General features: G+C 50.8%; 2 protein-coding genes across 7 annotated transcripts in view; both read right to left on the bottom strand.

Annotated features, from left to right (window-relative positions):
• Positions 1–1126: 1126 nt before the first annotated feature.
• Positions 1127–3444, bottom strand: TLX3 (T cell leukemia homeobox 3). Its single transcript, XM_007130219.2, has 3 exons — positions 2883–3444; positions 2284–2527; positions 1127–1337 (listed from the first exon to the last, which is right to left on the bottom strand). Exons 1-3 carry the CDS (start codon positions 3442–3444, stop codon positions 1127–1129), a joined length of 1017 nt encoding a protein of 338 aa, XP_007130281.2.
• Positions 3445–11768: 8324 nt separating this feature from the next.
• The window catches only part of RANBP17 (RAN binding protein 17), a 328773-nt gene continuing 314967 nt past the window's right edge, over positions 11769–25574 (bottom strand). For 4 of the 6 annotated variants that reach the window (XM_028497353.2, XM_028497354.2, XM_028497356.2 and 1 more), the window contains 3 exons: positions 17667–17765; positions 15638–15765; positions 11769–13598 (listed from right to left, as the gene is read on the bottom strand). In XM_028497353.2, the coding sequence (XP_028353154.1) occupies positions 13502–13598; positions 15638–15765; positions 17667–17765 (324 nt within the window). In that variant the 3' untranslated portion in view covers positions 11769–13501. The remainder of the gene's footprint in view (positions 13599–15637; positions 15766–17666; positions 17766–25574) is intronic. The other 2 variants (XM_024115850.3, XM_024115851.3) reach the window with 1 other exon arrangement.

The following is a 25574-nucleotide window of genomic DNA, read 5'->3' as shown; positions in this document are numbered from 1 at the left end:
GAGGGTGTCCCGGGGTTGTGCGCTACACTTGCTCCCCAGACGCCGAGAGTTTGGAGAGCCAGGAAGCGCGCCTGCTCTGCGCGCACAGCCCGCGCTCAGTGCGCCCAGATCCTCTCAAACCGGTCGGAGGGGCCCGCCCAGGGCCTCTCTAGAGAAAGAGAGAGGACAGTGGGTTGTGGGTTGTGGGAGGGAGGGGGCGTGGGCTTCGCGTCCCAGGAAGTTCGAGGTCACCGTGCCTCCCACCCCTTAGGTGGGTTTGACTTGGGCCGGCCTAAGTACCCGTCCAGGTGGGGCCTTTCACTCCCCAACTCTGCCTGGCGCTGCTCTGCGACCTCTGAGCCTAGAGTGCCCTTCCCACGTCCACCCCATCCCGCGGGCACCCGGACTGCGGGCGGCCGGCACGCACTGACCTGCACCGCGGATCCTCCGCGGGGCCCCGAGCCGGGGTTCGAGGTGAGGCGAATACCGACGAGGCTCGGAGAAGTGGACGCTCGCCCGCACACCTCCGCTCGGCCTCTACCGCCAAAGGGGTGGGGCGCAGGGTCGGGGGGCGCCGAGCATTATTGGAACGAAAACGAAATAAAAGCGGCGTTAAGTGAAATAGCTAACTTTTTTATTAAATAAAACGACTTAAATAAAAGGAACGGAAAAGGAGAAGGGTGGACCCAGCCTCAACGCAGGGTGCCCCAGCCCCTAGCGCTTCCCCCAGTCGCCTGATCGGCCGCCCCTCCTCCAGTGGCCCCCGCGGGGGAAGCAGGTGGCCGGTTTCTAAAGAAAAAAGCCAAAACTTTTATTATTTACACGTTTGGGCAAAAGTACAAAGTATAATACAGGCGCCCGGCCCGGGGGCTGCGGGCGAGGGGCGGAGAAACGTAAGGCGCTTTCTTTGTCAGGCCCGGGCCTGGGGCGGGACTGGGCGCGGGGCGGGGGCTCGGATTGTGCAGTCGCGCGGAGCCCGGGCCCAGCCCCCTCCGCAGGCGGCGGGTATGCGGCCGCGCCCCGGGGCCTACTTGAGCTTGGCTGGCCCTTCCCGTCTCGGCCTCGATTCCCCCCCAGACCGGCTGGGGGGCCGGGGCGCCCCGCCGCGTCGGGGCGGCGATACTTGGTGACGGTGCGCGCTGGCGGCTCACACCAGAGAGGTGACGGCGGGGACCTTGGAGCTATCCTCCTCCCAGGGCTGCAGATTCTGCAGAGCAAAGAGCGAAGAGTTGTGCAGACAGAGCGGGTCGGGTTGGATAGAGTCGTTGAGGCTCTTTTGGAAGGCGTCGTGTTGCAGCTGCAGCATGAGCCGACTCGCCTGCTGCCGCTCCGCCTCCCGCTCCTCCGCCGTCTGCCGCCTGCACGGGGGGAGGGAGAGGGACAGCACCGTCAGGCACCCGGCACCGCGGGGCCGCCGGCGGGGCCCCCACCCGCCCGGGAGCCAAGGCCAGCCGGGAGCCTCGAGGCGCAGAGTCAGTCTGCCTCCCCGCCGGCGTTGTGCGCCGGGGACCCGCGGGTCCGGGGAGTGGGTTGGGATCGTTTGTTTTTGTTGTGCGCGGGGAGATCGCCGGGAGGAAACTCCGCCCGCCGCCCACTTGCACACCCGGGTATTGTGGCTTCGCCAACAACAAAGATTGTTTCTTTGCGGGGTAACAAGGGCAGGGCGTGTGTGTAACTGACTAGGCCCTACAGGCAGCCGGGTCACTGGGCTCCGCGGGTGGGCGGGCAGGCTCTGCACCTCGCGGTGTCCCCGGGTCCGGTCAGCCTCATCCGGTTCTCCCAGCATCTGTCTCAAACCCCTCTTGCAGGACGCGATCGCTTCGCCGTTCACGGGTTGGATCGAAAGAGCGATCGGATAAAAACAGGGCTGGAGTCGGGATGGGGAGCTAGAGCAGGAACCCGGAGCCCCGCGCGGATTGTCGGGAATCGGAAGGGCAGGGGGCAAGCGGGAGGGTTTAGCGGAGCGCGAGAGGCCCGGGATGGGGTGGGGTGTTGGGCGGGGGGGCAGGTGAGAGGAAACCGAGCGAGCGCAGGAGACCGAATAAAACACCGAGAGAGTTGGAGAGGCTCAAGAAAGCGACACAGGGATGGGAATGGAGGAGAATTCCAGACGCGGGTGAGGACAGGCGCGCTGGAGAGCGAGCTGGGAGATAAAACCTGGGAGGGATAAAACCTGGGAAGGAGGGGGGAGGTGCAGCCCTAGGAGGGCGAGTAGCGGGTAGCGCAGGGTGGGGAGAACGCGAGGCTCCGGCACGGGGCGGGCGAAGGGCCGGTGCAAGGTGGGCCGGGCCGGGCCTCTCTCACCGCCACTTGGTCCTCCGGTTTTGGAACCAGGTCTTGACCTGCGCGTCCGTCATTTTGAGGGACTTAGCGAGCGCCGCCCTCTCGGCCGAGGCCAGATACTTCTGGCGGTGGAAGCGCTTTTCCAGCTCGCAGATCTGCACCCGAGAAAAGGACGTGCGCGGCTTCTTACGCTTGGGCGGCGTCCTGTTCTGGTAAGGGTGGCCGATGCGCCGGGTCACGGTGAAGGGCGTGAGCGCCGCCGCCGCTGCGGAGACACACGAGGCCCCCTGAAGCCCGGCCCAGCTCGACTGCCTTTCAGGCACCATGCGGACCCGGTGCCGCCCGGTGGGGCGCAGAGTACTACGCTATGTCGTTGGTCCCGAGGGTCCCCAGCGGCACCAAGCCGGTTGGGAGACGCCCCCCAATTCCCCCGGGCACAGGCTTATTTCCCCCAAACTCTCTGATTTTTCTCCCCTCTATGGTTGCCCGGGGCCCTGGGCACTGAGGCCTCCACCGCACTTGGGCCTCCGGAACCGTTTCCCCGAGTGAAGCACGTAGGGCGCGGCGCCTCTGGCCCCGGGAGGGCCGAGGCCCGGCGCCTGTTTGGACACCCTGCTCACCTGTGAAACGGTCTTTTACGAAGCGGCGGCTGCTCTCCATCCAGGGGAAATTGAGGCCGCCCAGGCTGGAAACCGTGGGCACGGAGGGCATGGCAGGCAGCGCGCTAGGCAGAGGCGGCGGCACGGCCCCGGGCAGCGGCCTGTGCGCTGGCACTCGGATCACGCCGGCGGGCGCCAGGCTCAGGTTGACACTGTAAGATCCCGCGTCCTCGAAGGGCGCGCCGAGGCCGGCAAAGGAGGTGGGCAGAGACGGGTATGTGGCGCCCGGACGGCCCCCGGGGGGCCCTCCCAGGTAGTTGGCGCCGTCGGGGCCCCGCGGGGCTGGTGCGCTGTCCTGGTCCGGGCTGTTGAGGATCTGGTCGATGCCGAAGCTGATGGGCTCGTGCGGGTGCGGGGTCTGCGCGCTGGCGGGCGCCTCCATCCTGGGCGGGCGGAAGGGCTGGGCTGGGCTGGGCGGGGAGGCGGCTGGGTCCCCGTTACGGCGTGGCCATGGAGCGCCCGGCGCCTCTCGTCGCACTGAAACTTTGCCAAGAGTGCGCGGGCCCGACAGGCTCTGTGTCATCTTTCTTGAACCGAACCTGGAGTTTCCGCTGCTAATTCCTCTCCCGCCGCAGCCATTGGCTGCGATCAACAAGCCTCTCTCCTCCCATTGGCTCCTGGCTTTCAATAAAGGCCTAATTCATGGAAATAGGAGCTTAGGGACTGTTCCAAGGTGACATCATTTTAACAAACGAACAATAGGTCAAATTTATTAGCCGGGATAATGGGCGGCGGATATTAGCGCCCGAACCACAGCCTCCCAAACCCGAAATCTAACGAAGCTGCAATTAGGAGACGTTCCCCGCTCATCCCGGCTGGGGCAGCTTCCCGGCCGCCGCGCGGGGCGGGCAGGGCGCTCTGCTGGTGAAATTGTCGTTTGCTGAGGGGGGTTTCGTTTTCTTCCAGATTTTTTTTTTTCATCTGAGCAAAAACCAAACCATATGAATCCTTTCAATTACAATGGAGTTGCAACTCCGGAACGACCCTGCGGAATCCGCGGCAGCGTCCTGGACACCCCACCGCCTCGGGAGCAACGAAAGGGGCGCATCGTGGGGCGCAAGCTGTGCGCTGCCTGCGCGCGGGGTGAGGACAGCACCGGATCATGCCCCGCGCTCCCGAGGACACCGACCCGCGTGGGGAGAATTCGCCCCCTCCCGGGCTTCGGCCGCGGCATCGCGGCCACTTTAGAGACGCTCCCTGGCACCCACCCGGCAAGCGGACCGAGGCGAGACTCTCAGGTGCCCACGCGTGCCAGGCCCGGCTGAACGGGACCCGGGGTCGCCCGGTGGGGAGCGAGATCCGGTCCCTCGAAATTCGTTGCAGGATGGACGGGACTGTGGGCCCGCGGGGAGACCTGCCCGAGGCGCGGCAGGTGTCGAGACCTGGGGTTCCCGAGGGGCAAGGGCGGGGGAGAGTCATATTTAGAGCAAATAGAGGGATTTCTCTGGGTAACCCTGGGCGCTGAGACCACTCCTTGCTTTGCCCGCGCCCTCGGAGGCTGTGCAGGCGGGCCAAGGGGCACCGGTGACAGGACGGCGTGCAGGGCGGTCAACCCCCCCACCCCCAGTCTCAGCTGTCTCCCCAGGGGAGGTTTACAGAATCGTTTTCTACCTGCTAATTCTAAAATCGTTAGGTGCAAACCGACTGCTGACCCCTTGGCAGGGCGTCCCTTGCGCTCCCCGTCTTGCCGACGTGGTGAGAGCTGGGGTGCTCCATTGGCCAGAAGGGTGCTCGTATTTGGGCCAGGTCACATCCTAGCTGAGTGACCTTGAGCAAGGGACTCATAGCTTTAGGCTTTGGTTTCCTCGTTTGTAAAACGGAATGCGTGAATTGCGAGATGGTCGCGAGCAGCGAGTGAGATGTGGAGAGCGCACGGGGTTAGGGCCTGGCAGGTAGTAGGCAACAGGAAGCTGCGGCTGCCCTCGCCGCCGCCTCCCCCCCGCCCCAGCGTGACAGTTGATGTGTTACTCTTAAGATTCCTGTTTATTTGTTTGTGGTTTTATTTTATTTGCAGAGGCTCAGTATCTTAGAGAGAGAGGTGTATTTGTCTACCGTGGGGTCAGTCTCAGGGGGCCAGGAAGGGGGCAGGGGGCGGCAGAATTACTAGATTCTTCCTAGTAATCTGCCCCCAACAGGAGAGGTCTCAGGACTTACAATCTCAAGGCCTGGAACCCTGAGTCAACACCCCCTCTGTGACCTTGGGCAAGTCTCTGGCCCTGGCAGAACCTCAGTGTTGGGTGGGCAGAATGAGGTATCTGGGCAGAGAGGGGTGAGGAGAGCAGGGCGCCTGGGCCCTGGCCAAGCCCTCCTCCGCTGCCCTCTGCGGACCAGGACCTTCAGATGGAGTCTCGCCGTTGCTCTGGGCTGGGGGCCTCCTGCTTCTAACTCAGGCTCTGCCACTGGGGGGCCTGGGGGTTGTGGGGTCCCTCTTGCATCTCCTGGAGCCTCATTTTCCTTATTTGTAAAACAGAAAGGGTAATAGCTACCCCCAGGGTGGCTGTGAGAAGTAAATGAGAGAAGGTCTGTGGAATTGCCTGGGAGACACTCTGGTGGTTATGTAATAATAACTTTAATGGCAACAGTAGAGCAACTGTGAGATGAGAACTTAGCACGTGCCAGGCAAGGGTTGGGGCACTTATTTATTCCTCACGACAACCCTGGGTGGAAAGGGCTGCTCTCAACCCCATCTTGTACCTGATGAGGGGACTGAGGCTCAGAGTTCTGAGACTCACGCCGACTCGGAGGCCGGTGAAGGCTCTCCACCAGCAGCTCCACTTCCTTCCTGGCTTCCAGAGCCCTGGATCCCAGGCCTGTCTTTGCCGCTTCCTGGCTCTGTTACATTGAATAGCAAGGGCCACCACGCTGCACAGGTAGGTGAGCGGGCACAGAGATAGGGAGAAGATGCGGGTGGTGTGGCCAACATTGCTCCCAGGGCATGGTGAGTGGCCCAGTGCTTAAGAGTTGGATTCCCACCTCTGTTTATCAGCTGTGGGCTAGGGAAGTCTCTTTGTGCCTCAGTTTCCCCATTCGGTAAAGCACCAGTACCAATGTCGTGGGATTGAATGAGTTCATATAAGTAAGCATTCGGCACAGCGCCTGGGGTAGGGAAGGGCTCCACCTCACTGTGCCCCGCTGCCTGGGACCCTGGGCTTCTCAGGCATCCAGCAGTAGGCGCTTTGGGCCACTGGGCACAAACCCCGCTTCTTTCCCAACCCAGACAGAAGAGAGCTGTTAGGCAGCTCAGGAAAAGGAGTAAATGGTGCGGGTAGCAGTTCCTGGGACAGCGTTTTCAATGTGTGTTCTGAATAGCAGCGTCAGCATCACCTGGGAATTCGTTAGGAATGCGCATTCTTGGACCCTAGCCCAGACCTACTGAATCAGAAACCCTGGGGTTGGGTTCAACACTCTGTGTTTAACAAGCCCCGCAGGTGATTGAGACGCCTGCTCAAATTCAGAAGCCAGTGCCCAGAATATTGCCCATTTCATCCAAGTTTTCAAATTCATTGTTGTAACATTGTGGGAAGATTCTCTCCTATTTTGAAACTCCCATGTTGAATCTGTGTTGACATCCTCTGCGTTTCTTTCTCACTGTTACTCAGTTGTACATTTTGATCGTATTTGCCAAAGGTTTGTCTATTTTACTGGTCTTAAAGAAAAGACTTTTATTTCATTATCCTCTTTTAAAATATCATCTCCTTCAGGAATGGTTTGTTTTATTTTTATTCATTAATTTCTTCTTTGTTTGTTGAGGTGAAATTTTAGTTCCTTTTGGTCAATCTTCCTTGTTTTTTATTAAATACATTTAAGGCCAGACATTCTCCTCTGCGCACTGTTTTGGCCAAATATTGTTTGATATGTATTTAGCGTTCCTGAAATTGTAATTTTTTGCTGTCCATTCTTACTTGCTATCAATTGAACAATGACAGAGATGGAGATACACACACACACACACACACACACACACACACACACAGAGATGAGAAAATCTCTAAGAACTGGGAGCTGGTGGCCCAGACTCATGAGGCCAGAAAGACTTCCACCTCCAGATGGAGAAGATGGGAGTAGCACTGCTGGAGGTCTTGCTGGGTGTCATATAGGAGACAGAGGGGGGCTTTAGGGATGAGAGTAGGATGTTGGCATTTCCAGTTATCCACATGCAGGAGGACCTAGTTCAGGCTCACTCTACCACTGACTTCCTGTGTAAACTGGGACTCAATTTCCCTGTCTGTAAAATGGGGTAGGGTTTGAATCAGGGCTCTTAAACGTATTTGGGTCAGCAACCGAATTTGCAAGATAGATGAAAATATTATGGACCACTTCCATAGACAAAGACACAAACACATCAAGTTGGCACACACGCCATGTCCCAGCTTGCTTACCTGCCCATCCTCCATCCTTAGTTCACACCCGCTAGTTTGGAGTCTCTAGGGGCCCTTCTATTTCTCATGATGGAAGGCTCTAAAGACAACTGCCCAAACTTATTCACTCATCCATTCATTTATTCAAGTATTTAGTGAGCACATACTCCAATTTTCTGGACCATGTCCCAACCTCGGGCCTCCATTTCCCCATCTGATAGTGGGAGTAATGCAGTCTGAGCTCTTCATCGCTGCCTCCCCCGATGGGGAGGACTAGAGGGCGTGCGGTGGGGAAGGGCTGGAGCTGGGATTGGAACCCAGGACTGTCTTGACTCCAAAGCCCATGCTTTTCCCTTTACCTCATACCCCCATTTTTGCTCTGGGAGCAGGTAGTAAGGATTCCAAGTCATAGGAAATCAGTGGGTGGTCTAGGGGAAGGAGCCCAGGAGCGGCAGCCGCAGTGGGCTCACCTCTGTCTCCCCCACTGTTCCGGGAGTGCCTCCAGGGCAGAACGGTGTTGGTGGCATTCAAGTTCATGTCCTGGGGCTGGCCCAGGGCCCACTGGATGGTCATTAAGAGTTTGCGGTATTAAACTGAATAGCACACAGCAAGGTCAGACGAGGGATAAGGAAGAAGGGGTCAGAAGTGTGTCCAGTAATTCGCCTGTACTCAGTTCAGCATTCACCTCCCCCAGCTCCGCCCACGGCTGGTGCCTTTTCACCTTTTAAGGCCCAGGCCACCTCTTGCCTCTCTGCCCATCCTCTAAAGCAGGCCTCCTCTCCCCCAGCCACTGTCTATCCCTGTTTATTTTCATCATTGCCTCGTTGCCTTTGGAACCCATCTTATTTCCCCTGCTCACCAGCTCTCTGAAGGCAGAGACTTTGCCTCGTTCACTGCTTTATCTGTGGTAGGTGAATGAATGAGTGAGTGAACGAATGATCTCCAGGATCCTTGTGCTGAGTCAGACCCAGGCCCTGGCCTTGACGATGGCCCAGCCTGGCAGGGAGGCTGGCGGCAGCCTGAGGGAGCTGCCAAAGGGCTGGGGGTTAGGAGAGAGGGTGTAAGACAGGAAGGGGGAGGGGAGGGGAGATTCCTTCCCTCGTGCGGGCTGGTGACACATGCGCCTGCGGGTAGCAGGGCTTGCTGGGAGCACGCAGGCTCAGGGGGCGAGGGCAGTTGTCACCGAGGGCAGGCACAGGCCGTGGCCTTCCGAGGGGCCTCCACACCCGACCTCATGCCCTTGTTTTCTCCCACCCCATCAGCCATTTTCCCCATTTTGTGTTTTACAACTTTCCTTTCTTCCTGACAGATTTCTCTACTAAATTTGACTTCGTTTCAACACTTTTGTTGGGCAAGTTACATTAAGATGGATGTTGCAGGTACCCTTATGGTTTATTTATCGTGATACTGTTTGTATCTCACGCTTATAAATAACTTATGTTATAGCTTTTGTTTGTGGAAATGTAACTTACGTATTTTATTACGCTTTCTGTAAACCTCAAAAAGAATCTTGTCAAGGAAGCACTCTTATCAGCAATCCAACCTATGGGATGTAAAAACCCACACTAACATTATTTTTTAATATGCCAAGGAGGAAGGTTACTCTTGCTGTAGTTTGAAAGGTTTGCTGTCATTGTAAACTTACACCTCAATAAAACATTAAAAAGTCTCAAGAATGATTTTATAAAGTTCAGGGAGGAGGATGAATCAGTGGCAGAAGCCGCAGACACAGCACACAAGGGGCCCTCTGGGACTGGCCTTTCTTGGGGAGTGACCAGCCCCATCTGGGGGTCCCAGTGGGTCCATATGCACCTCCCCACCCAACTGTCTCCAAAGCCCAGTGGTGAAGTACCTAGTTTAAGGGATGTTAGTGGAAAAGAAACATGAGTTTTGGAGTTAGGCTGACCTGACTTTGAATCCTGGCTCGTCCACTTTTTAGCTGTGTGGCTCGGGTCTGTCTTTTAGTCTCAGTTTTTTCATCTCTAAAATGAGGATAATATCAATACTTACTTGACTTTCTTATTGGTAAGCATTACATTTAAATGAGATCATGATTTGCAGTGCTTCGTGGGTGCTCATTAAATGATAGTGGTTCCAGTTGTTTAATGTTCATCTTGGGACTTCCGCTGTCTCCCTCTCTACTCTGCCCCGCCCTGCTCTTCAGGCGCTCTTTCCCTCCTCTCCAGTGGGTGCTGGGTTCTCTCAAATGCTGCCTCGCCTACACTGCTGGACTGGCCTCTATGTAGACAAGGCTCCCGTATGCCAGCTCTTCCACTTTCCCCAGTTTCTCTCACCAAACCTACCCTGTTCTTTGTTCTCACGCTCAGCTCTGCTGGTAGTTAACTCAGTCACGGCGCTCAGCTCACAGCCAATGCCAGGTCAGTTGCGCATGTCGACAGGGGCTTCCAGTACCATAACCCAAAGGCACTTCTAGGTTGGCAGGGCCAGTGGAAGGGAGGCCAAGGGCCAACAGGGCTTTTCTGGCTGCTCCGATCATCACACGGCGCAGCACCCCCATCCCCTGTTCTAGAGAAGCCTGATTGGAAAGCACAAAAAATACAGAAAGATCTAGAACACAAGCAGGATACAGCCTCTCAGGGGCCAGGTTCTTAAGTCAGGTTCTTAAGTGGAGAAGGCAAAAGTCGTGCGGTCGTAATACCTTCAAACTGTTTCTTGCTTGACTATCAGCTGAAGCTGTTGGCTCACTGCGTGGACGAGACCCCCGGGCGAGGTCTGCCAGGATCATTTATTTTTTCCTGTTGCTGAGTGTAAGTCACATTCACCTGCGATCTGATTGGAGCATGTAACACAGGGGTCCCCAACCCCCAGGCTGCGGACCAATAGCTGTCCGGCCCGCAGCTTGTTAGGAACCGGGCCGCACGGCAGGAGGTGAGCGGCGGGGCAGCGAGCGAAGCTTCCTCTGCCGCCCCCCCGCATCGCTCGCGTTACCGCCTGAAACATCCCCCACCCCCCACCCCCGCAACCCCCGACGGTGGAAAAACTGTCTTCCACGAAACCGGTCCCTGGTGCCAAAAAGGTTGGGGACCGCTGCTGTAACAGATCCAACTAGCTCTCTTTTGTGCAGGCGCCACAAGATTGGGTGTGCCCTTGAGTGCTTGCTTTACCCTTGGGATAGGATGACCCTGCAGAGAACTCCTACGGGGGACTCCACAGCTTTCCCCGGAGCCCCCGCAATCCCTCACCAAGGCCGACTCTGGCAAGGCTGGCCTAAGCGGGTGGGGCGCAGCTCCAAACCAGGACCCACTGGGTTCGGGGGTGGGGGTGAGTGTGCAGTCTGATGTGCTCTGCAAACACCCCAGCTTCCCCACTCCCTCCTCCTCCCTCAGAAAGGGCACAGAATGGAACTCAGCTCTCCAAGGAGAATCAGGATTCCTTTCCAGGCCTCAGGGGAGAAACCTGTAGCCAAACTCAACCCCTCCAGCAAAGGCCAGGTAAGAGTCGTGGCAGGTGGCTTTGAACATGGCTCCCGAAGACCCCTGCCTCCCGCCTTTGTATAACCCCTCCCCTTGGGTGTGGGCTGGTCCAGTGATTTACTTCCAATGAAGAGAATACAGGAAAAATGATGCGTGGCCCTTCTGCGATTAGGTTATGAGAGGCTGTGACTTCCAGACTGCTGTGCTTCTCTCTCTCTTGCTCTGGTAAAGCAAGATGCCAAGTTGTGAGCCGCCCTGTGCACAGGCCACTTGGCGAGGAGCTGAGGCTCGGTCCACCAACCCGCGAGGAGCCGACTCCTGCCAATCGCCACGAGGGGGCTGGAAGCAGGTCCTTTCCCGGCAAGCCTGGTGATGATCAGGGCCCTGGCCCACAATGCTGGCTGCAGCCTGGGAGACCCTGAGGCAGAGCACTCACAGGAACTGTGAGGTGAGCAGTGTTGCTCTAAGCCACTACATGTTGGGGTCATTTGTTACACAGCAACAGAGTTCTGAAAAACACGTGGTAATGGATGTAAACATTAACTGGTTTCAACTCACCATTCTCAGACACAGGTCTTGGAGAGGCCAGGAATTCCTTTGAGGTGACACAGACCTGGGGTCAGATCCTGCCTGTGTGACCAGTGTAAGCTGTGTACCACCTTTGAGCCTCAGCTTCCTCATCTGAAAAGTGGGAGTACTGCTGTCCACCTTCACAGGGCTGTTGTGAGGACTAAGTGAGAGGTCAGATGGGGAGGGCACGGCAGACGTTCCATCGCTTTGCTGAGTCTGTTCCCTCGCTCTGCTGAGTCTGTTCCCTGCTGCGCGCGCTGCCTCTCCGTGTGCTCTGCACACCCGGAGCCGTGAGCAGGCCCTGCTGAAGTGGGGCTGGGGCAGGCCTGACGAGTCCTCCTCCCCAGCAGCTCTCCAAGGCCAAGACAGAGCCTTTCCTGGCTGGGGAGAAACCACCAGGCGACCTTTGGCGATGTGGTCAAGAAAAGCAAGTACACATGGTGATGTTCTTGTGAGCGTTTTAATGCAAATAATACAGTGCTTTTAGGTCTTGGACCTTTTTATTATTTATTTATTTATTTATTTTGGCCACGCGGCTTGCAGGATCTCAGTTCCCCGACCAGGGGTTGAAGCCGGGCCATGGCAGTGACAGCCCGGAATCCTAACTACTAGGCCACCAGAGAACTCCCAGGTCTTGGACCTTTTTCGAAACAAAAACAAAACCAAAAAAACCCCCCAAAAACAGTGTCAGAAGGGGATAGGTCTTCTATGAAGGATTTTTTGGGGATGAGTAGTGTACAGTAATAAGCCCATGAGAAAGAGAAAATTCTCAAGTCAGACTTCTCTAAACAGTTGAGGTTTTATGAAGTTCAGAATTTGCCTTCTTGTGGAAAATGATTTATCCCACTGCTAATGAAACATAGTGTAAGGCTGAGGCTTCCTTCTCCATTAGATACCAGAAGTAACCCTACCTAGAACACACTTTTCCCTGATTTCCTGGGTTCACACACGGAAGACAAACATTTTGAGATAAACTTGGGTGACTTTGCTTTTCTGTGACGAGCCTGTTGTAAAGCTCAGCCATCAAGAAAGTTTTCAAGAAATACTAGTCTGAGAAACGAGATTATAACAGGAGCTTGTAGATTTACCTCTTCTTCAACAGTTAGGCCAACCTTTCATGTCTTATCAGAAATAAAGGGAACAATATTTACTACAAGCCTGAGCCATGAAGACGGAGCAGTGAGATACCAAAGCCATCTGACAGTGGCAATCTCAAATTAATAGCCTAGTTCCAGTCCCTCACAAACTGTAAAGGCTTCCTCCTTGTCCTGGGTTTGGGTTGAGCTGCAGTTCCCCACAGTAGTAAGAATTTTTGTGGAAGGATGAAAACCAGCTGGTCCTCATCCTCTGAAAATCTATACTTTAGCACCTAGAACTGTTTTGGGTGGCCCAAGAAGGCAGAGCTGCTTTGAATCTGTATTTTGACTGGACACCCTCAGCTTCTCTTAAAAATTAAATGGAGGCAGTCCTGGGTGCTGGTAGCACCCAGAGCTGCTTGCTGGGGCTACCTACTCCTTCTGAAGAAATATCTCTGCAGGCAGTAATTGCACAGCTTAATTCTTCTAGACTAAACCACTTCAGATTTATGCCAGTGAAGAGCAAACGTTGTTTGTAAGTCATTTAATTGTGTTACTGTCTCTCAACTTTATCAGACGCTGCTGAGGCGGAGAGGGCTGTGTGCAGTCCTGTGGGATGCTCTGGAGAGCTCCCAGGCTCGTTCTGAATGCCCACAGCTCAGAGTCCCCAGTGCTGCTTTTTCCAGACTCATAACAAACTACTAATTTAACAGGTTCAAATGGTATATTCGTCTCAATCCGGGATCTATGTTGAAGGCTGCATCTCTCACAAATTCACAACCTTGACTGCAGAACCATTAACTAGTACACACTTAGGCGTAAACCTGGTTTATTATATTCTTTGGTTAAATATTGTCTCTACACCCTTTCAGAGCATCGTAAGAACAAAGATAAATGATATTTTATAGAAAGACTGAAAACACATCTTTTGCTTTTTCAGTGCAGAGACTGAATTTACATTGTTTGTGCGCTATTATAAATTCTTATAATTAGGCCAGGCTTACAAAAAGGTAGGACTTTTGTTGTTGTTGTTTGCTTGTTTTGAAAAATAGATCCCCCTGGGCTAGCCAACATCACTGTCCTGGGATCCAGACCCACAAGTCTCTTGATAAAAGCTGCTCGGCACACGGTCAGAAGTCGGGTCAGCTCATCATGTCCAGACTGCACAGTTCGGTGCTGCCATCACTGCGCAGGGCCTCTGCCACATCTCTTCTGAAGACGGAGAGGTTCTGGGTGAACCTGTGCAAAGAGTTAAGAAAGGACTGAGGGCAGTGGCGAGGCTGAGGCCGTGTGAAGTTCTGGTGGCGGAGTTCAGGACCCTGGAGACGGCCCTAGGTCCTGGCCGAGCTCCTTCCTCCCATTTCACCGACCACGACTGCTCTGCCAGCAGCATGCCCTCCTCCTTCCCCTCCCGGAGAACAAAGGTTACCAGCAAATACACTCTGACCATTTCGAGGGGTGCATTCTGTGGTTCTACTATTTAAAAATTATTTTTAAAAGTCAAATTACATTATAGATGGTAAGGAATATAAAGAAAAGAACAAAAGCTTATGTGCCTGGCACTGGTTGGGTTTACGTATAAATTCATTTATTCATCACAAGTCTTCTCCAAAGTAGGTGTCAGTATCTTCATTTGCAGATAAGGAAACCAAACTAAGTGCTTCAAAAAAGAGGGGGCACTGGGTAAGACTACCTGGGTTCAAATCCTGGCTCCATCACTTCTAAGCTGGGTGATCTCCTGTCTTGGTGCCCCACATGAGTAGCTAGCTCACGGGACTGTGGGAAGTGAGAATTTACTGAGTCAAGTGAGACGATGCCTGGAAGTGCTCAGCATCCTGCCTGGCACATGGAAAACACCCAGTCCTTGCTAGCTAGTACTCTCACTAAACGAGGAGCTTGTCTGACACCATTTCACAGAGCGGCTCAGGAGGCAGGACTCAAATTCCCAAGCCTCAGGTGAAGCAATTTCCCCCAGAGGCATGCAGGGAAGGGTCCCCTCTTCCTTCATGACGTCTCTTCTCCTGCTAGCCCTGGAGGCTGCCCCTTTTTGCCTCATAGAGGATCTTGGCTCAGAACAAGCCGTCAAGGGAACATGTCCACAGAGCCCATCCGACTTGGCCTTGTATTACCAAAGCCCAGGTTTTGGCCTGTGGCTCTCGGGATGATATGCATTTCAAATGGCGCAGTGTTTGAATGCTACCCCTTTTATAAAAGGATGAGGCAAGTTTTTTTTTTTTTTTCCGAAAACATTTTCTCTCTCCATCATTCATTATGCCTGTCTCTTCCACTAGAAGCTCCGTGAGGGCAAAAACCTGAAACAATTAGTTCCTCAGTGGTATCCCCAGTGCCTGGCACATAGCAGATTCTTAATAAAATTTTATGAACTAAATGAATGAATGAATGAATGAATGAATGAATTCAGGCATAGGTGATAAGTTTGGGTTCCTCATCAAGATCTCACTGGCAACTTACCTGTCTCTGTTCTTGCAAAACCAACCACTTTTAAAGGTCAGACAGAGAAAGGAACTACTTACCGTGCATCATATGTCCTGGGTACCATGTTTACTATTATAGTCTGTCATTTAAAGGTCACAATCAATTATCATCATCTCTGTCTTACTGGTGAGAAGAAAACTGAGGATCAGAGAACTTGACTACCTTACTCACTGCCACACAGCCTATAAAGGGCAGGGATAAAATTTAAATTGGAGTCTGTCTGACCTCAAAGCCTATGCTTGTTCAAATGCCAGGAGGCCTTTCTTTGTCCTTCACAGCAGATCTAAACTTTCCTTCTTTTAACCTTTTCAATTAGTTATTTTTTTCCTCTCTCTCCTGTTGGATTATAAACTGCTTAAGGGCAAAGGCTGCATTTTATCCATCTCTGCATCCTCGATAGCAGGGGTCCCCAACCCCTGGGCCGCGGGCAACTGAAGCTTCGTCTGTCTGCCAATTCCCATCGCTCACATCGCTCAACCCCATTATCCCCATTGCTCGCATTACCGCCCGAACCCCGCCCCGCCCCACCCCCCGGAAAAACTGTCTTCCACGAAACTGGTCCCTGGTGCCAAAATGGTTGGGGAGCGCTGCTCTACAGTGCCTAGTGTGATGCTTGGAAGAAAGCAACTACCCAGTCATATTTACTGGATGGAGCTAAATTGAGTCTAGGATTACAAGGTGTAATAGAAAAGCCATATCAGTGTGTGTGAGCTGTGTTAAGCGCAATCCCGGAACGTCCACCTACCCCAGAGATGCTAAATAAACTATGGGGCGCTGCTTACCTGTCTCTGTTCTTGACAGACAGGTTCTGCTCCACTCCTTCCATTAGGTTCCTGAAGCACTGGGCAAGGACCTCCTGCCTGGGGAGAGGTTGGCTGTTTATCAGACTTGCCCTCAGTTCGCTGAAATACTGTTGGGAGACAGAACAAGTGTCAGAACTCTGGCTCCAAACTGGGGCCTGAGGAGAGCTGTAGGGGAGGGCTAGACCACCTCCAAAGTGCTCAGGGCTCCTAACTCTCAAAGGGGCTTTGGTCCAGGTCCCCTCTGACCTTTAAGCCTTTAGAGAAAACCAAAGCAACAGAGACATTCCTGAGTATGAACTGTATTATCCCTTCTCCTAAAAATCTCTTCCTATAGTTGCTTTACTGTCACGGAACAATTTAGGCTGATGGAGTCCTCGCCTCCGCTGTGCGGGACCAAGCACATAAAGGTCTTCCCGAGTCTCATCAACAATAATCACAGAAAGGCTGAAAGAGGAAGGACCTCTTAGGCTGAGGGGAAGAAATGAACTAAAAATGCCCAAGGAGCACTTTGGGCGACCAAGTCCAGGGTCCCTCCTCAGGCCTCTTCGTTTTCGGTGGCTTCAGTGAACTACCTCTCAAACGACCCCAGGCTTTGTTCCAAGTCCGTGTCCTCCTGAGTTAGGATGGGTCTGTTCTGCTGAGGTGGGGTACTACAGGGACTTGCTTAGTTCTGGGAGAGCTTTCTGGCACTAAGAAAAACACCTGTCACACCTGGTCACAAAGAACTGCACAGCCCTTTTTTCTCTGCTGATGTCTGTGGGCTTTTACACACACAAACTCTTACGCTAAAAGCAGCTCCTGATCATTGGAAACAGCCTAATTTCAGCACAAAGACAACATTTTGCCAGTCATGTGTTTATCCTTCCAAGCCCAAACAGCACGATATTTAATTTCCATCATACATTAAAACAGCTCACATCAAAAACACACATAATTAATATGTAGTCAGACTAATACTTAAATACTATATATCAGAGGCATTACACTTAAACCACAATGTCTTCCCGAACAAGACTCGGAATGCACAAAACTACTTATTTTTCCCTTTTATAAGGATGCAGTGACTCACACCAAATAGAAAATTATTAGTTTTTCATCCCAAACCATGAAATATTGCCTCCATCAGTAAAGTATAATATTGTGATGTCATAAGCTTTTTCTAAACACTGAATTTGCCCTTATTCCCTCTCAATCATTTTAAAAGAACTGCTCTCTTTTATAGAGCTTGGATTTAAATCACAATAACACTGAGGGAAGATGAATGACAGTGCTATTGAATGTGGCTAAAATTGGATACTTCAGCACAGGTGAATGATGAGACAGCTCTTCTCTTTTTGATATATTTTCTTCTTCTATTAGTTTCCTTCCAAGGCTGGGATTTCAGTTTGAATTTTAATGTATGCGGCTGCCTCTAATCTCGCTGTCTTTTTCCCCAGTACTCTCTTATTGTATAGACAATTCATTCTCCCGAGCAGTAATGTACTGTTCCTACTGACTGCTGGGGAGACAGGGGTGGGTTCAAGGGGAAGCTGGAGAACTTGGGAGGCAGCCCAGAGTGGTGCGTGCACTTAAGGACTGGAGACTCGTGCTCCGGATGAAGGGTGCTGCCTCTGTGTTTGGCCCTGAGGGGCTACTGCTACCACTGAGGGCAATGGGGATCCCACAAAGGAAAGGAGGCCTAGGAAGGGACAAAAGGGGTCGTTGCCCACAATCTCCTGGAACAGGGAAGGGAGTGAGGGTGAGCTGGAAGCACTGCTGAGCAAACCACCTGTCCAGTGCAGGGCTCCAGGTGCCAGAAAAGCTAGTGTGAGGCCTCTACTTAACTGAAGGAGACCTGAGGCCTCTGGGGAAGGGCCTTCTGGGGGAATACGGCCTTGTCCTGCGTGCTCAAGGTCCCAGCTCAAGCTCGGTTGGCTTCCCTGTCTCTGTCACAGCTTGGCCTGCAGTAGAGCTGCTCCTTTTCTTCCCAGCGGTCGCCTCCTGTGGACCTTCCTGCAACCGCACTCACCTTCTTGTTGAGCAGGATGAGCCCCAGGAGAGGCCTGGATACTGACCACTGGTTCCGACAGTCTTCAAAGACAATGGTATTCATGAGGACAGACATCATCTAGAAGACAGAGTCACATGAAGACACTGATGCCCTGGCTCAGAGTTCCCCCCAATCCCAGGCCTTCTATGTGCTCACCTTCTATCCCTACATCTTGCCACCAGACATGGACAAACAAACAGCTTTGACTCTGGAAGCCTGTGATGCTGCTGTAGGAACTCTTGGCAAAGACTCTCAGCTCCCTGAGGAAGAGTTCCCACCACCAAAACCTTTGGTGAGAACCTTCTGGGTGGGCAGAAGTCAGAGGCCACAAAGCCAAGAGGATCAGTCCCTGCCTCTCAACCCTGATGTGCTTTTCCTCTATACTAGGTCACCAGGCAAAAGCCCAGCTCACCTTTCTTTCTGCCTCTCATTTCGCCAAAGACGTCAAGCTATGGAGGGGCAATATCTCTCCATGACTCCTCTCAGACAAGAGGGAGAAATGGGGCACGTGCCAGGTAATGCTGGAAGTCACGTTTCCTGCTGGCTCAGGCTGTTAAAGTCTTCTCATTCATTCCTCATACACGAATACACTCATTTACTCACTTCACTCCTACATTTCATACTCATCCATTTTCTTAAGTTCCAATTCTGCAAGACACCTGGGAGGCGGTAAGAGAACACAGGCATCTACCACAACCTCCATCCTTGAGGAGCTAAAAACTCCCTGGTGCAGACTACTCGGCACAGAGATAACAGGCACTAGGCTGGGCTAAGTTGCTGTGGGCATGCAGTGGAAAGAGGGATGCTTCTGGGTCCCTGAGAATCAGGGAAGGCTCCACAGAGAAGGTCATGTTTACGGAGTTCACCATAACTGTGTTCTAAGCAGAGTCAGTGGCAAAAAAGGAGGCTGGGAAAGAACACAGTGGGTTCTACAGTGGTGAGGAACGCAGTGTGGCAGAAGAGAGGCGGGCCAGGAGCGAGACCCCAGTGTAGAGGCTGGAAGACCGCGATGAAGAATCTGGCAGCGGGGGAGCCAATGATGGGTTTGCAGCAAAAGAGAGACATGCTCAGATTTGTACTTAAGGAAGCTCTCTCTGGGGACATTTGGAACAGGTGACAGGTGACAGTCACCTGTGACAGGTGACAGTCAAGGAGGGAGACCAGAGATGAGGCTGCTGCAACAGTCCAGGCAAAGGGCAGTGAAGCCAGCTGTGGCCATCCATATGGAGCTGATGCTACAGTTTCTGCTTCTTGGACTCTTTACCTCCCATCTCTAGCCCTTCCTGTTTTCACCGCTTCAGAGCTCCTTTCCTCAAAGGAGGGCAGGGGAAAATGGCAATTATGTGGCAAGCAAAGTCTACTACACACACCACCCTGACTAGGCTTTGGTGACATTCGGCTTTGTCCTCTGGCATTTTTGCAATCCAATTTACCCTGTGTTGTCAGGCAAGTCACTGAACCTTTCTCTCTGTCGCAGTTTCATTAGCTATAAAGAGGGAAATGATAACGCAGTACAAGGAAGCTCAGAGAATCAAATGAGACGGTGGATATAAAAAGTGCTTCAAAAAGTGTTATAAACATTTAAGGTATACAAAAGCAACAGTAATGCGCTTAAACATCTGCCATTCCACACATCATCATCATCCTAACAGGCTGGTTGCAAATGAAATCTGCCAATACACATTTACTGTATGTCCAGTGTCTCTGGGGAGAAACTAGGTCTTAAGCCTGGCACGTTGAACAGCATTTGCAGATCACATATTTCCATGTACAATTTAACAAGCCACCCAAAGTCATAGAGCCACAAATTAAATTAGTCTGACAAGCAAAACTACCAGATCCACGGAGACAGCCTAAAATATTAGGGGTTTCACAATCTGAAGGCAGAATGGATATTTTAATGGAAAAGTTAGAGGCACCGAAGTCCTCCACTAACTGACAAAGCATGCTGAAGTGATGTGCCAATTACTTTATACGGTTCTCTCGTGGATTCATTTGTCTGAATGCATGTATTTATGTCTGTAATAAGTAAGGGGATGTTTGAATAGAATACTTTTCTAAAAATAAAGTTGGCTAAAATGGATGATTTTTTTTTTCTCTTTTACTCTTCCGGAAAAATGGAAATTAGTGAGCAAATCCGTTCAAAGGGTATTGACGTGGCAACTCATTTCCAGAGTTCTTATTTCTAATACTCCTAGAGGATATGGGGAAACAGTTCAATCAGTGTGGCAAGTCCCTTTGGAGAAAGTACCCCCCATATGGAAGAATACTGGGTGAAATGCCTAAGTACAGAATCCTATTGCAGGTAATGTGAAATCTCTGGTGGTTATCGATGCGAACAAGTCAAGACTGAAAGGAGAGAGCCCTTGGCAACTCTGCAGTGGCCCACCCCAGCCTGCACTGAGTCACAAAGCGCCATCAGCGTTCAGTATAAAGAATGCTGCATGAGCGGGGCCCCCACTCCCCCTACCTCTGCTCACTTCCTGCACTGTTACAGGCATGGCTGGAATGGCCATTTCAAATTTGCCCAACCCAGGCTACAGTTTCCAGATCCTACGTCCAAAAAACACCCACATTACCCACTGTATTATCCTAAGCAGTTATTCAGCCCAACCAGGGAATGGACCACTTGGGAAGGGGAGTCATGAGGCTTCGTCCACTTAGGAAAACCAGACACCACACTGTCTCAGGTGGTGCTTCCTTGTTCTCCTTCCTCCTTCCCAAAGGGCTTTGGCATGAATTTGCAGAAAATTTCTCTCAGTGAAGCAAAACCAACACGGTTTGACAGGGACAGACTTTGGAGCCAGTCAGAACTAAGGCCAAATCTGGCCCTGCCACTTACGCAACCTGGGATGCTAGGCAAGTTGTTTCACTTCTCTGAGCCTTTATTTCTTTACATATAAAATGAAGGATTATGGCAACTACTTTGAAGGGCTGCTGTGAGGACTGACTTCTTCCACAGGCACTCAAATCGTCACTAGCGTTCCTTTACTCCAACTATGGTTACCCTGCCTGATCTGGCCCAGTGGAATCTCATGGCTCCAGGAAGCACCCCATTTCATGTCTTGCTTATGGACAGATAAACGAGATTATATTCTCACTATCAGCTACCCTCATTGGGAGTTGCAATAAGCAAACAAACAAACAAGCAAAAAAACCCCTAAAATAGAAAACAGTCCAAAAATCAGTCCTATTTGGTCTGGCACATGTTATTAGTATGGATTTTGAATGACAGTGTTTCTGTTGTTCTGAAATCTTGTAATCTTCTAAATAAAACATGAAGCTATGCTACAAATATCTGATCTGGAAAAACAAGACAAAGCAACGTTGTGCTACTTGGATCTCCATTCGCTCCTCATCTCCTCTCCTATGTTTCTACCCTAAAATGGCATGTAAAGCACAAGCACAAAGCACAGTGGACTTTCCTACTCAAATGTGCTGGGTCACTCTTCCCCTACAGCAAGGTGGTAACTACATGCTCTCACTTCAGATGCTTCCTGTTCTATCTTCTGCCTATGTAGAATAATCAGAGATGTGGTTTGTGCTGGATGCTTTACTGCTACACGGTATGTACTCGAAATTTCTAAGGAGGTTGGAGGCTCAATGGGTCTAGAAGCTGAGTGGAGAAGGATGGCTGGAGATGTGTGGCTTGAGTGCGTACAGGGTGATGACTGCAGTGGGGTGGGGTCGGGAGACTGGTCTGCAAACTTCTGCGGGGCTGGGACCATGGGGGACTTTTCTCTGTATCCCTAGTGCTTAGTATGGCATCTGACACCTATCAGAGGCTCAGGAAAGAGCTACTGGATGACAGAATGAATACATAAATGAATAAATGAATGAATGGGAAAGGATGAGTGAAATATCAACTAAAGTATAAAGAGCTAAAGAGCCGGAAGGGGATTGTACAGAAAACTGAGAAGTTCTGGCCTCAGTCTATGGCTAAAACCTGAAATGGGTAAATATGTAAATTAATACATTGTTCATTTCCAAGGATCTTGCTTTTGTGTGCAGAGCCTGAGAACTCTTCTAAGCCACTGTTGCCTCTCTAGCCAGCAGCTGCTGGGAAGAGCTCTCTAGGGCCTTTCAGGTCACCAAGGCCAAAGGCTGAGGCACCATCTTTCCTAATGACAAGCACTTCCACCTAAGAGTAAGCTGTGCCTGATGAGTTTTCTCGCTGCCCAGCAGGAAAGGATACGTTTACGGAGAGCCCTTGGGTGTGCTCAGCACTCTGTTAGGCACACACTGTCTGTAACTCTCAGCTAACCCTGAGGTAGATATTATCCCCATTTCGTAGACTAAGGATCTGAAGTCCTGAGCAAGTCAGTCACTTGCTCAAGGCATCACAGCTATCAGCTACCACGATGTGAAGTGGAACCAGGACATGTGCACAGGTCCGCCTGGGTCCAGAGGCTGTTGCCTGCCACCCTCAGGCTGCCTGAGGGTGAGGACCAGGGCTGCCGCAGTGGTGGTCGCAGCAGTGTGTCTGGCCCCCACTGTAGACTTCTAGCGGATTCGTGGTGTGAAAGGAAAGGCTCGTTTCTGGGCGTGGCTCACTCTTCCACCTTCAGTGAGCCTCCCAGCTATGCTGCCCATGTGTACTCCTCTGTTCGGCCACTCTGCCACCTGATCAAGAGTCGGGCAGCTACTGAAATCCCTGTGATTGGAATCCAGGGCAGAGGTTCCTGGTGAGTTTGCAGCAGACCTTCTTGCCTCCCACCTACAGCTTTTACAAATTTGGTTAACATATTTTCAGCCTCCCAAGATGAACAGCAGTAGACATAATTAATAGACTGTCTCTGGAACATGGTCCATTGAACCACTGGTTTCCCTCCCACCAAAAGTATATGGCAATTTAAATTAACATCACAGAAAACATTAGTAAATTAAGCTAATTTTCTTCGAGTTACAATACTCCCTATAAAGTGAGCACTTTTCATTGTTAATGTTCTTCGAACATATTGATTAATAAGACTAAAAAATATTCCACAAAGTCTAAGAAATAGGTGAAAAAAAATTCAAACTCCTCCCTCCTGCTCCCCATCTGATTCAGAAAGACAAAACTGAACCTGAAGTGAGGATATGAACTCTGATCTATGTGGATCAAATCCTTAACATATTTAGGGAACTTCAGCTCTTCCCTCTCTACCCTGGCCTCTTTGCTCAGGGCTGAATGACCTTTTAGTTACACTGTAACTTTGCTCCCTGTTGACCAGGGAAATGGAAAATGGGATGGGGCAAGAGTAATCTGTCTTCTCCAAAAGGTGGTGGAAGGAGGGGCTGAGAAGGAGGCTTTGGTTTATATAAAAGAAGGATGGACCAAAGAAGAGATGAGAGACCAAAGACAGAGCGTCCCTGTACCTAGATCCAGACAGCGGTGGGGAGAGGAGGACAAAGCGAGGATGATCAGGGCTGTGCCCAAGAGGGTGTGTCTGTGGAACGGGGTGCCTTAATCTGCTTGGGCCCTTAATGAGAAGAGCGAGTAGGATACACAATTATATGTACTGCTGACCAAGCTAGATTGCCTTTGATTTTGATGCAATGAATTGCTGATGTTTTGAGAACAACCGATAAATGCACCAAACACTTGAGAGATGCTTCTGAGTCTCAAGAATCCTCTGGCACCTGTAACTGGCTTTTCAGAAGGCCAGTTAGGAGAGGAGGAGGAAGGCTGGCCCTAGCAACAGCAATAAAAACAACAAAACAAAAACGGTAGTGTAGTGGAACCTGAAAAAGCAGAGAAACCTTCTACCCATCTCCACAGCAATTTCTCCAGAGCCCCATGCCCTGGTTGAAGATCTACGATCTGGAAGAATCTGAGTGCTGCCAAAGGAGGAAAAGCTTCCAGATTTTCAGTGCTTGTGGAGTAAGCGAGTTGCTGTCATTACCAAGCGCTGTTCTCAGGCCACGTGCATAGCAGATATTGAAACGTGATCCTCCTCAAATTAGATACTGGTCATCTTTAGGGAAAAGGAATCAATTGTTTCTTTGTCTGCTGTCTAGCAACGTGATATTAGTGGAATGTTATGAAAAATGAAAGTAATGGACAAATAAGCAAATATTTTTCTGCCTGGACTAAGCCCCACCACCTAAGTTACGTTAAATCTTTTAATATCTGTACATATTAAGCACATTCCTAAGTTCTCATAGTGTCTTTGCAGTCTCATAACAGAAGCAACTATTTAGTACTTTAAATGAAAAAAAAAATCAAATGAAATGCATGAGGTGAGCCTCTTTTTAGAAGAAACGAGATTGCAATCAATTACAGGTGACCCATTCTCCTCTGAAAAATCATTTGGGAGTCCTGCCTCTTGGCCTTTGAACAATGCTAAGTTTGCTTTAAAAAAAAAAAAAAAAAAAGGCAAAAAAACTTCTTACCAATAAAGGTACTGCAGGACTGGTTAACTCAGCTGGCTCTGGTCATATATTAGCATTGCACGGTTCCACATCTAAACTAAGAGCACCCTCCTCTTCCACCCACTCCTTACAAAAAGTTAAGGGAGAAAAAGTTTTTCTCCAAGTGATAAATTGCCTAGAATATTTAAAAACCCTTCCATCCACTGTAAAATCTAAGGAAATACACAACCTAGTTTTGCTGTTGTTTCAATTTTCTCCATTACCAACATTACCCCTAGTTCTCAAAACATTCATTTTAATCATAGTTTATTGGGGAAAGAATTACCTGCCAGTCTCATAGCTTACAATAAAGAAGATAAAGTTGGAATGAAACTTCAGAATTAATTAATTGAGAGTACTGCATGTGATGTGTCTATTCTGAATGTTACAGTGCACATCACAATGAAAACAGTTTTATTTTCCATGGTTGAAATAAATTACAATAAATAATTCATTTCAATGGCAGAGATGTACTGGAAAGCAGTAGCAACAAAATTGACTGCACTACACTGTGAGTCTCATTCTTGAATCTTCATTATCCACTTGAAACTTTTTACGAGTAGTAACTCATATTTCAAGTGGCTGCAGATCTCATAAAGCAGCTTGCTGCATTAAAAGAAAACCAGAAAACCTGGGGCACTGGGAGGCTGAAGGATTTGCCACTCAGCACTATTTGGGAAACTCTTTCTCACTCTTCTCTGGCCAACATCAAACGGAACAGTATTCGATTTGATGTAAAAATTAAGCGTCCCCTGTCAAAAACATTATCTAAATTTCCTCTAGGTAGGAATGTTGGGAAAACTTGTATGTAAAGGAATGGCTTTCAACTCCAAAGCCATTTTCCTCTCATTTTTTTCAAGTGACACTGTTATTTCTAGTTCATGGTATACTGCCCAAATGACTGCCATACAATCAGGTTCTAGAACCTCAAATGTCCTACACTAGCCTCTGGGGGGTCCCCAAATTAGATAATGTGTGTAAGCTCAAGAGAGACTAACAAAGGCATATGTGCTACGTTTTCTGTCTAAAAAAATCAGCCTATCCACACAGGATAGCTAATATTTAACTTGAATCTTAAAAGACACATATAGCATCACTGGGAAAGGATACACTAGGAAGAGAAAATAAAATGAGAAAAGGCACAGGGGACAGGGCTTGGCATATGTGAGGAATAATCAGCCTCTGTATAGGAGGCTTTTGAGAGAGACCTTCTTTTGAGTGGAAAGGAGTAGAGCTGAGGGTGAGGAGAAGACTGGGCTAGTCCAGGCTATAAAAGGTCTTTCATGCCAGGCTGAATGCAGAAATGAGTTTGGGCCAGTACACAAAGGGTAGCCTTCAAAGGACTTCTGAATAATGATGAGATCTGTGATTTAGAACAAAACTTATGGGAAACTGCAGAATGGCAATGACGGGTAGGTACTGGAGGCAAGGCAACATGTTTAGGTAAGAAACGATGAGGGCCTCCGCAAGGCTGTGGTAGCAGAGACAGAGAGA

The sequence above is a fragment of the Physeter macrocephalus genome, chromosome 2, assembly GCF_002837175.3.
Source record: "Physeter macrocephalus isolate SW-GA chromosome 2, ASM283717v5, whole genome shotgun sequence".
NCBI classification, from domain to species: domain Eukaryota; kingdom Metazoa; phylum Chordata; class Mammalia; order Artiodactyla; family Physeteridae; genus Physeter; species Physeter macrocephalus.
Note: the sequence above shows the minus strand (reverse complement) of the source record. Positions and strands in the feature narration are given on the sequence as shown.

What these genes read in the sequence shown, in the direction of transcription:
- TLX3 (XM_007130219.2), bottom strand. Translation starts at nt 3,444, where the DNA reads ATGACACAGAGCCTGTCGGGCCCGCGCACTCTTGGCAAAGTTTCAGTG. An exon ending in CGTAAAAGACCGTTTCACAG is followed by an intron (nt 2,528 to 2,882) that starts GTGAGCAGGGTG and finishes GTGTCTCCGCAG; the next exon opens with CGGCGGCGGCGCTCACGCCC. An exon ending in AACCGGAGGACCAAGTGGCG is followed by an intron (nt 1,338 to 2,283) that starts GTGAGAGAGGCC and finishes CCCCCCGTGCAG; the next exon opens with GCGGCAGACGGCGGAGGAGC.